The sequence below is a fragment of the Sinocyclocheilus grahami genome, unplaced genomic scaffold, assembly GCF_001515645.1.
Source record: "Sinocyclocheilus grahami isolate Dianchi unplaced genomic scaffold, SAMN03320097.WGS_v1.1 scaffold1602.1, whole genome shotgun sequence".
Taxonomy (NCBI): domain Eukaryota; kingdom Metazoa; phylum Chordata; class Actinopteri; order Cypriniformes; family Cyprinidae; genus Sinocyclocheilus; species Sinocyclocheilus grahami.
In genome coordinates this window covers 121188-132929 of record NW_015506781.1, presented here as the reverse complement: position 1 = coordinate 132929, position 11742 = coordinate 121188, and the positions used below count along the sequence as shown (strand labels likewise).

The window sequence follows — 11742 nt, the reverse complement described above, 5'->3', positions numbered from 1 at the left end:
GGATGTGCTTTTATGCTTTCTGGTGCTTACGTCACCCTGCTCGTGACGTCTCGCTGCTCCATTGGACGGATTTGACACGTGCTTCAGAACGCGGTCACGCAAGGGTGTTCCCAAAGCGACTCGACGCAGCTCGAGTTCCTGAAGGGGAACCTGCTTTTTCAATTTTCGATACAGTGCATGCAAATAAACTCTTTCCTGTGAACAGTTTTCCTTTTAAAAACGGACATTTAAATACTTAGTCCAAAAATTAGTGAAAATATACAGGAAACACTTGTATTAAAGATGTATTCTGTAGTTTGGTGCTAATTTAAAAGGTTTACTCATTAAGGAATACATTTTAATTTAAGTAAGTTAAATACACATTGGAATTAATAATTCACTGAAAAATAGACATGAGTCTGCCATGTAATCACCTGAGTTTATTCTGCATTAGTACTGTTTGGGACTGACTGTGGAATGCATTTGCTTTCTGGATCCTTGGACTGAGAATTTAGCAGATTAAAATTATCTGATTACAAACAGAGGAGCTGAAGCATAACAAAGTTTCTTAAGCAAAAACCTGCTTTTTCAATTTTCGATACAGTGCATGCAAATAAACTCTTTCCTGTGAACAGTTTTCCTTTTAAAAAGGGACATTTAAATACTTAGTCCAAAAATTAAAGGGCACAGAGAAAAAAAATAACCCCCCCCCCCAGTTTGATCGAAGAAGAAGAAGAAGAATTAAAAAAAAAAAAATCATGCTGATTGACCAGCTTTATCTACAAGGGTTAAACCAGCATATGAACTAGCGTCATTAAGAGTGTTAGCATATTGCTAGCAAATATCAAAATGATCAAATACCAATATCAGTCAGTATTTATATATTGTTTTTTTAGCTTCTAAGTGAAATCATGAATCAAAAATTAATTACCCATGGTGTGAATATTACTTTAATATTATGTTCCTAAATAAAAAAATAATGGCCAAATAAAAACCCCTGTAGTTCCTTCAATCATCACTTTGATGGGCCACAAACTTCAGTTTTCCCTGGATTGCTTCCAACATGAGAATTGAAATGAATATTAAAATGAGAAAGAGAAGATGACAAGCAATAAAGCAAGAGAGCTGCTGATAACAGAATATAAAATACCCATGCTTAGCCCCTGGTTGTGGATTACACCATTATGTGTGCAAAACAAATTTTGTGTTTCAGAGTGATCAGTCACATGGCTTTTACAGCATAAGGTGATTGGCTAAAACATTGATCTGTTAAAACTTCTTTTGTACGTGTTTGCTAATGTTAAGAGAGGGATGTGTGACTGAAGGGGTTGTCTAATTTAGTAGCTAGATTTGGTGGTAGCTATATCAAGATAGCAAACATTGCTTAAAGCAGAATGTAATTTGTGTTGGTGCATATTTGATGCTGAACAAACCGTAAACGATGACTCTGTTATAAACTCATGAAGTGCAAACCTTAGCCTGAACCGTGCTGTCGTTCAAGGCCTTCTTCAGAGCTTGAGTAAACCCTCGAGGGAGATTCTGCTTCAAAATACTGTCTAGACGACTCCTCCGTAACTGTACGGACAACACTGTGATTGACAGAAAGAAAAAAATGCTTTAAAAGATATAAGTTATATGTTCTAATAAAACCATTTGATCAGGAAGACCTATTAAGAAAATGTGCCATGGTAACCATAGTTTTTCGCCAAAAATATGCAGCTATTGTTACTACTAAACACTCTTGATAAATTAGTATTAGACTTTTGCAAACATTGTTAGAATCTTTCTGTTTTTTGTTTTTTTTAAATGTATTTAATAACTGTTTGCCACTTTAATTTATAAGGCCGTTGAAGAGGCAGGAAGGATTGGGACTGGCAAATTACATGGTAATTAAACTTGTTTCATAATTGATAAGCTTTGCAAAGTTATTGAACTGAACTGAATTAACATTATACTGATTTGAGCTAAATAATTATACAAATTTATTTTTAGAGCTGCTTTACAGCAGAATTTGAATTTGTCTCATATTTGAAGAATTTGAATTGACTGTGTTATTTTCATGATTTATACTGAAGCTGCTTTTGGAACAATCTTTATTGTATAAAACATTATTAAATAAAGGTGGCTTGACTTGAGCTTGTTTTAATCTGTAATTGCACATACTGTAAAAACCAGGCCACTTCTCCAGTTCCATGTGATTATGGCTACTTTCTTTCACAGATTGAAGTAACTGGTATTTTGGCAGAACTATGGTTACCATGGTCAATTTCTGTAAGAGTAATTTTGTAAGGCACTTGGTAACACCTATTAGCAGTGCTCACTGTACACTGTTAAAATTTTAGTGTGAATTTATAGTATATTCCAGGTTAATAATTGCATTCACCGTAATTTCACAGTGGGACTTCTCTTGTATCTAACTGCACTCTCAGAAATGTATTGTAAACAAACATATGTACTATGAAGGCAAAACAATCATGCTGTAGAGATTTTTTTTTTTTTTAATTCTTGTTGGTTTTATTTGTGCTATTGAACTGTTTGTGTTTGTTTCTTTTGTAATGTTGGTATGTTGTTAGTGTTGTTTTTATTTGTTGAGTGTTAACATTGTTGTGTTTTGTATGTCGAGTACTGATCTTTCAAAGATGTATCTCAGCAGTTGTTTCGCTATTGTGAAAGATTTATCCACAAACAGTTATGAATATGAAATAAGTTATTGATTAATCTTCATGCTTAAGTAATGCTAAAATAAAATATTAATGTTCATGATAAGAATAGTTCAACTTACTTAAATTCAGGAAATTAGCTTATTTCATATTCTAGTTTTAATTTGTCACATTTCTGACATGAGTAGATACAAAAATTGAATATGAATATAATTGGTCCAAGATCCCAAACAAATATTAATCACTAACCACCATTATGGTGACTTCCAAACAATTACAGCAGTAATTTCTCAAAGTGGCACAGTTAAAGACAATGTTATAATGTGAATTCACAGTAAAAGAAGAACAGTAAATTACTGTGATGTTAGCATAATTTTGCTGTTCATTCACAGTAATTTGTAAGAAAATGACCCAGCATGCATTGATTTCACAGTAAATTTCTGACTACAGTGATTTATTGTAAAATAATTCCCTTTAATCCTGTAAATTCTTGGCAGTGTAATTTTTTACAGTGTAATTTACAGTAATGCTATAGTCGGGACCAGCTCATCCAAGGCACTGTTTGCACCTGGTATGAAGACAAAGCCACTAGAAGGCAAGCCTGCAACCTTTAGACAAAAAAGAGTAACGACTAATGCTAACACTTCCACTCTGGCATGTCTGTGGGAAAGGAGACCAGAGGCGCTTTTTTTTTTTTTTAATGGATGTCAATGGAGGAGAGGCTTCACTACGCTGAATAAACAGCTTTTTAGAGGAAACAGCTCATAATTGAATGAATTAACAGCCTATCGGCTAATCTTCAACATGTTTTACACTAAACAATACTTTAGTTTTTGTGACAGGTGGGATACAGCTTATGGCACTTCTTATTCATTCCTATGGTATTCATTCCTAACGGCTATTGAGTGTCGCACAACTGACTAAAATTCAATGACATCAAGGCTGTAATGTGATTGGTTATTAAGGCACATGTGATCCACGTTGACCGTTACACTTTCTCCAATAGTAAGTAATACAGACCCTATCATTTCCCAATAGTAAGACAAACTCTGATTAAGATAAGTGTAAGAAACGAAAGCTGCTGCTCTCCGAATCAGGCGTGGCTCGTCAAGGCTGTAATGTGATTGGTTATTAAGGCACATGTGATCCACGTTGACCGTTACACTTTCTCCAATAGTAAGTAATACAGACCCTATAATTTCCCAATAGTAAGACAAACTCTGATTAAGATAAGTGTAAGAAACGAAAGCTGCTGCTCTCCGAATCAGGCGTGGCTCATCTGTAAGGGCAGATGGGTGGCAGAGCCCCACCAAAATATTCACCCAAAAGATAGACCTCTAGATAAACTGAATAAATAATCAACTGTAAATGTGTTCAGCATTCTGCAACAAATATTTTTCGGATTTTCTTGACAATTTTAAGTCATAAAGTGCACAGGATATATTAAAATTCATCGCAAGCTTCAGCAAGCATGTAAAATGATACTAAGTGGGGCACTCGTCCTCCCAAACTCAACAGCATTTTCCAATGTAAATCTGTGGTGAAAAGTGGAACTGCAGCACATTCTAATTGAGAGCCATTTGGGCAGTTTTGAGACTGCCCCGCTTATTTTTTGCGTTACTTTGTCTCGCTCCAGACCAAGACAATATCAGTCAGCTTCAGCTATATGTGTCTGCATGAGGTCAGTAAGTAGCTGGCATGTCTGTTTATCCTATGTGGAGTAGTGTTTTAAATTAATGAAAGTGTTAATCCTGAAGTTGAAATGTACTCACGTAAAAAGCCTTTAGCCTATATAGTTCTGTTTTGTTTGTTTTATGTTCGTTTTGAGATGAGACATGATATTTGTTTCCTCACTTAAATTCCTCTACAACTTGTAACATTTTAAATCCACATTCGGAGACAATATTAAGGCAATAATTCTATAGCATTCTGTGTGTGTGTACTTTGAGCCTGTCAATCAACATTAGTGTGCCACCCACTGGCTGAATAACGCAAGGACATTAGATCTCTGCCAAAAGTGTGGGAGCATGTGTTAGACTATAAAGACTATAAGCTTTCTTGAGGTTATTTTAAACTAGCAGCACCACGATCTGCCCCACCTACATTTACAGTCAGAAGCCGCTACTGCTCCGAATCCTTTCCGTTGTCTCATTCATTAGTAAATTGTGTGAGCTTATTTCACAATATTACACAATATTTTTACAATATTTTCTGAAAGATCAGAAAAAGCCCATATATACATCCGGCCATAGACTCTCCCTTTTCCTATCAAGAAAGTGGTCAGAAGTGAACAAAAGATATGGATTAAAACAGTAGGTAAAAATGGGAATGTGTCTTCCTCATCTACTTTTGATCTGATCAACCAAAACACATCTTAATACCAGGTATAAACAGGGCCAAAGTCAAGAACAGAAGAAGGTTGAGTCCAAGTCGAGACTCGAGTCCCGAATCCATCATGGAAATATGCTCTTGGATTTGAGATCAAGTTGATTCTCAAGTACTGTAGCACTGATTCAGTAGCACCTACACAATCTGTCATGATAACAAATAGCATTCATCCATAATTGAACATGTACAGGTGGATTTATTCAGCATGATTGATGGCAGCAGTGGCAAATGACAGTAAATGCTGTAGTACTCAAAACCAGTCTCAATCTTGAGTGCGAGCCCAAAACCATATTTTCATTGTCTTGGTCTGGTCTTAATACCAGGTATAAACAGGGCCAAAGTCAAGAACAGAAGAAGGTTGAGTCCAAGTCGAGACTCGAGTCCCGAATCCATCATGGAAATATGCTCTTGGATTTGAGATCAAGTTGATTCTCAAGTACTGTAGCACTGATTCAGTAGCACCTACACAATCTGTCATGATAACAAATAGCATTCATCCATAATTGAACATGTACAGGTGGATTTATTCAGCATGATTGATGGCAGCAGTGGCAAATGACAGTAAATGCTGTAGTACTCAAAACATCTTGAGATCTTGAGTGCGAGCCCAAAACCATATTTTCATTGTCTTGGTCTGGTAAAAGATCTATCTATCTATCTATCTATCTATCTATCTATCTATCTATCTATCTATCTATCTATCTGATAAGTAGGAATCAACCATCTTCTGGTCTCAGTCTTAACTCAGACTTGAACGAGCTGGTCTCGACTACAACACTGATACACTACAATGATTTTCTGTCATTTCATAAAGATCAATATTTGATCTGAGCAATCACACCTGTTTTTATCCACATTTTGTCAGTGATGTTACATCTCAGCATCGAGGCCTCAGTAGCAGCAGCTCTTGGAGGAGCTAAGGTGCTCCTTGAAGGGTCCAATTTAGCACTCTGTGAGATGGAGACAGGAAGGATTCTAGGTGTTGTCTTTGGAGATTCTGTAGTTGTAGTTCTGATAGTTGTCCTAGGTGTTTTGGAGTGTCGTTTAGCAGCAGATGATTGGGTAGAGCTAATCTGATTTGTGGTTTTCGTAAAGGGGATGCTGGCTGTGGTGACAGTATTGCTGTTAAATATTGTAGGCTGAGATACAGTAGTGGTTGTAATGGCTGGACGTTCTCGTTGTGTGTTGTTCACAGCTGTAGCCGAAGATCTATTGGATGCAGCAGTGTTTCTCTGCTCAGGTGAATATCTGTTAGAATCACTGGCTTTATGAAGAGGGTCTGCAGCTCTGGATGTGGCCGCAGGTGCCACAAGCTCAGATATCCCCTCAAACTCTGAAACAACAAAACACTTGAGATGAGAGAGGTGTGAGGTGACTGTAGAACATCTAAGGAGAATGAAGATGGTGAAGTGACGATTGCAATGATGGTGATGACAGTGATTGAAACGATAACGGTGATGGTGGTGAGAATCATGTTAACAATGATGTTATGAAGTGTAATAAGGACAGTGATACCCAATGTCAGTAAACAGAGGTATTTGTATGTAAAATGTGGTTCTAACAGAATATATTGTCATATATTTACATGACAGTATCTAAAAGAAAGACATTTTTAGTATGAAGAAATGTTTATGAATCTTTTAAGGTACATCAAATACTGATTTATTGTGATTAATATGGTTGAAATATATATATATATATATATATATATATATATATATATATATATATATATATATATATATATGTCATCGTAAAATAAAGTAATAAACCCCAAGAAGCTCTGGTTTACAGCGATTTTAGAATAGCTTTTTCTTAAATTCACTGTAAACCATGGCTTCATGGGACTTTAACTGACAAGGTTTCATAAAATAATCAAAACAGTAATACTTAATTAATAACTGTAATGCCAAGCCAGCAGAGGGAGCCCTTGCCCGAGTACTGACCATGCTCCACTCCCTCTGCTTCCTCTGCTTTCACTTCCTGTTTGACTCTCATATAAACTGAGACCAGTCCATGTGCTGATTGCGAAGTATTGCCAGTTTACCTGCCTTACCAAGCGTTATTCTTCCTCTGTTCCTGATTGGTATCCTGTGTATGATTCTGCCTGACTTCTTGACTCACGGTATTTGTCCTCTGCCTCTATTGTTCTGACGCCTGATAGGACTGATGTTTGTGTTTGGACTCATTGCCTGCCTCTCCACTATTGTCTCTGCTTCTGCCCTTGTGTACGACGAACGATCTGCTTGCTTCTCTGACTTTGACCCTCTGCCTGATTATTGACATCTGTTTAAAGCCTTGACCTTTAATAAACTTCCGCTCATGGATTCTAACCAAACTCCAGCGTCTCTGTTACAGAATACTTCGCCTCCTATGAATCCAGAGGAAGTGTTAAATCTGCAAGCAGCATTCTCATACCAAGCTGAAATGCTCCAGAAATATCAGGAACAACTCACCAAGCTGCAGACCGTCAACGAACACCTGACGCTGATTCTGCCTGACTTCTTGACTCACGGTATTTGTCCTCTGCCTCTATTGTTCTGACGCCTGATAGGACTGATGTTTGTGTTTGGACTCATTGCCTGCCTCTCCACTATTGTCTCTGCTTCTGCCCTTGTGTACGACGAACGATCTGCTTGCTTCTCTGACTTTGACCCTCTGCCTGATTATTGACATCTGTTTAAAGCCTTGACCTTTAATAAACTTCCGCTCATGGATTCTAACCAAACTCCAGCGTCTCTGTTACAGAATACTTCGCCACCTATGAATCCAGCGGAAGGGTCAACGAACACCTGACACACTACATTCAATCTCTCCCTCCACCCACTCCTAAGACGTAAGTCTCGCTCTTCCTGACAAATTTGACGGTACCGCTGAGCAATGCAAGGGCTTCATTCGCCAAGTACAAGTTTATCTGGATCATCAAGGAGAGAGATTTGAATCAGAGGGCAAAAAGTGCACTTTCATCATGACACTGTTGACGGGCAGAGCTATCGACTGGGCAGCAGTCGTTTGGGACTCGGATTCACGCCTGAGGAATTCAGTGACGTACTTCATTCAACAACTCCGTGAAGTGTTTGAATATCCTCACGGCAGAAAGGACGTTTCGACAGCTCATCAATCTGACAAAAGGTAATCGTTCCGCTGCTGAGTTTGCCATTGAATTCAGAACACTTGCTGCCCAGAGTGGATGGAATTATGTCACTTTAAAAGCTATGTTTCACAAAGGTCTCAACGGCGATCTTCAGGCAGAACTTGCATGCAAGGGTGAGGAGTCCTCCTTCTCCGATTTAGTCACACTCGCCATCAGGATTGATAACTTCATGAGACAAGCTCCTAAAAGGAGAAGTAGAAAAGATGGGCGAACCAACAATCTCACACCCAACCCTGTGGAAATGTCTTCCCCTGAGGAACCCATGCAAATAAACGCGTCCCGACTATCTGAGAGCGAAAGAGAACGGAGACGACATCAACGACTGTGTTTTTACTGCGGTGAATCAGGCCACCGCAGTTTAGGATGCCCCCACAAGCTTCAAAAGAATCCCCGGGTAAATATTGAACATTTTGCCCTTTTAAGCAACAAGTCATTCACACTCCCTGTTGTCTTAAGAACTGATACTCTCTCTCTTGACCTCACAGCGATGATTGACTCCGGAGCCACCCTGAATCTCATCCACCAGGACATCGTAACCAAATATCAAATCCCTACACAAATGTGCACCCCACCTATCCAAGTCAAGGCTATCGATGGTGGATTGATTGGAAGAGGCATCACTCACCAGACTAAAACACTCACCCTCAAAGTTGGAACCCTTCATAAGGAATCCATCGCCTTTTACATCATCGACTCTCCCAAACACGAACTTGTTTTAGGATATCCATGGCTCTCTACTCACGACCCTGAACTCTCATGGCATCAAGGTGAATTGACCCGCTGGTCATCTTTCTGTATGAGTCACTGTATCAGTGCAACACCCCAATCATGTCTCGCAACCAGTGTGGAAAGCCCTGAGACGCACAAGAAAGTTAATATTCCCCATTGTTATCGAGATCTCTCTGATGTATTCAGCAAGGTAAAAGCCACACCACTTCCTCCACATTGACCTGGGGACTGTGCCATCGATCTCCTGCCTAACACACAACCCCCCAAGAGTAAAGTATATCCACTTTCCAGAAACGAAAGTCAAGCCATGGAGGAGTATGTGGATGAAGCCTTGAAATCCGGTTTTATCCGACCATCAACCTCCCCAGCAGCTGCAGGATTCTTCTTCATGGAGAAGAAAAATGGTGAACTAAGACCATTTATTGATTATAGAGGACTGAATAATATTACTGTTAAGTTTTGCTATCCCCTTCCTTTAGTGCCATCAGCACTAGAACAACTCAGAGAAGCTAAAATCTACACCAAGCTCAATCTTCGAAGTGCATATAATCTCATCAGAATCCAAGAAGGGGATGAATGGAAAACAGCTTCTCACCACTAGGGGGCACTATGAATATCAGGTAATGCCGTATGGGCTGGCCAACTCTCCCGCTGTATTCCAATCTTTCATAAATTAAATCTTCAAGGACCTCCTGAATAAATTTGTGGTTGCATACATCGACGATATTCTCGTATTTTCCACGACAGAACACGAGCACATTTCCCATGTCAGAACAGTCCTTTCTTGGCTCTTAGAGAATGAATTAAATGTCAAGGCAGAAAAGTGAGTTCCATTTGGACTTCGGAAGCTAACAACGCTTTCAATGCATTGAAGGAACGGTTCACAACAGCCCCTATCCTAAAACATCCTGATCCGAACGAACCATTCATACTAGAGGTGGATGCCTCAGACTGTGGCATAGGTGCTATACTCTCTCTCAGAGACAAGGACAACCAAGCAAATTGTATTCATGTGCTTTCTTCTCCAGAAAACTAACCTCCGCTGAGCGCAACTATGATGTTGGAAATAAGGAACTACTCTCCATGAAAGCAGCGATCGAAGAATGGCGTCACTGGCTTGAGGGAGCTCTTCATCCCTTCCAAGTGATTACAGACCATAAGAATCTTGAATATATAAAGAGTGCCAAGCGTCTTAACCCCCGGCAAGCCCGTTGGGCATTACTCTTCACACGCTGCAATTTTACTGTAGCTTATCGGCCTGGCAGCAAGAATGGAAAAGCAGATGCTCTTTCCCGACAATATGACCTCTCCACAGAGCATCACATCACCGGTCCCATTCTACCCAGCTCGATCATCCTAGCCACAGTCTCCTGGGATATCATGTAAGAACTAAGAGAAGCACAACAACAAGACCCCCCACCCACAAACACATCCCCAGGAAAGCATTATGTACCTCAAGCTTTAAGACTTCGAATCATGCAATGGGTTCACACTTCTCTCTGCTCCGGTCATCCTGGTATCTCTCGATAAACTGAGACCAGTCCATGTGCTGATTGCGAAGTATTGCCAGTTTACCTGCCTTACCAAGCGTTATTCTTCCTCTGTTCCTGATTGGTATCCTGTGTATGATTCTGCCTGACTTCTTGACTCACGGTATTTGTACTCTGCCCCTTTTGTTCTGACGCCTGATAGGACTGATGTTTGTTTGGACTCATTGCCTGCCTCTCCACTATTGTCTCTGCTTCTGCCCTTGTGTACAACAAATGATCTGCTTGCTTCTCTGACTTTGACCCTCTGCCTGATTATCGACATTTGTTTAAAGCCTTGACCTTTAACAAACTTCCGCTCATGGATTCTAACCAAACTCCAGCATCTCTGTTACAATAAGGTCACAGGTGTGTTTATAGAGTATTTTACAAAGCCTTTGAATCTAAATATATTTCTTAATAAACATGTATAATATAAAGGCTGTGTAAATATTTTTACGCTGTCTATACATTAAAGTTTCAACCCTATCTTACAAGAAATCGTCACTATTTTATGAAGTGGAGATTATGTATGTTTTTTGTTTTGTTTGTGGTTTTGTTTTTCATGAATCGCACAAAAACATAAAATTTATAGAATAAAAAAAAGTAAGCACGAAGGTCCATAAGCAGATGTGTATTATGTACTATTTTTTTTATAATAGTTGAAAATGTACTAATGAGATCATACAAATTCACACGAATTAGCCACCAATCCGCCAACACATAAAACAGTTACAAACTGCCATGAGATTGTTGAAAAGTTTTGTTTCAGATGCTGTGAATAAGTCCATATTGCATGTTTTAGCATATATGTGAAAAGCTGCATGTATAACTTTTTTAAGGTCAGTTTATATGATGTTTTATTTAGGAAAATACAAGTGGAGGCCTCAGGTTTACAAGTATAACAAGCATGATCACTAATTATATTTCTATGAACAACATTTGATTCGAGGTCACTTCAGAATACCTATTACATTACAGTCATCTTATAAAAGGATCAGTCATCAAAGACATGGTCATCTCAGAATAAATTTTCATCAACAAACTGATCAGCTTTGCCATTAGTCTTTTCTCTAAGTGTGTTTCCAAGTAGCTGTGTTTGGGTCATTAAATACTAATTTACAGCTAATGTGTCAAGATTGTGCTTCAGGTTGAGAATGCATGCTTCAGGTCGGAATACCTGCAGAAAACATGCAACTGCTTCAGAACACTGAGGTAAACTGCTAGAAGAAGCATGGATCATACATAAATGCTGTGTTCTAGAATATATACTGTATATATATATATATATATATATATATATATA

At 38.7% G+C, this 11742-nt stretch overlaps 1 protein-coding gene across 1 annotated transcript in view; it reads right to left on the bottom strand.

The window, feature by feature from the left end:
* LOC107571497 (UPF0606 protein KIAA1549L-like) overlaps positions 1-11742 on the bottom strand; it is a 77483-nt gene that overhangs the window by 27237 nt on the left and 38504 nt on the right. Inside the window, exons 3-4 of the mRNA XM_016257812.1 lie at positions 5869-6360; positions 1453-1568 (exon numbers count right to left, since the gene is read on the bottom strand). Coding sequence (XP_016113298.1) covers positions 1453-1568; positions 5869-6360 — 608 coding nt within the window. The remainder of the gene's footprint in view (positions 1-1452; positions 1569-5868; positions 6361-11742) is intronic.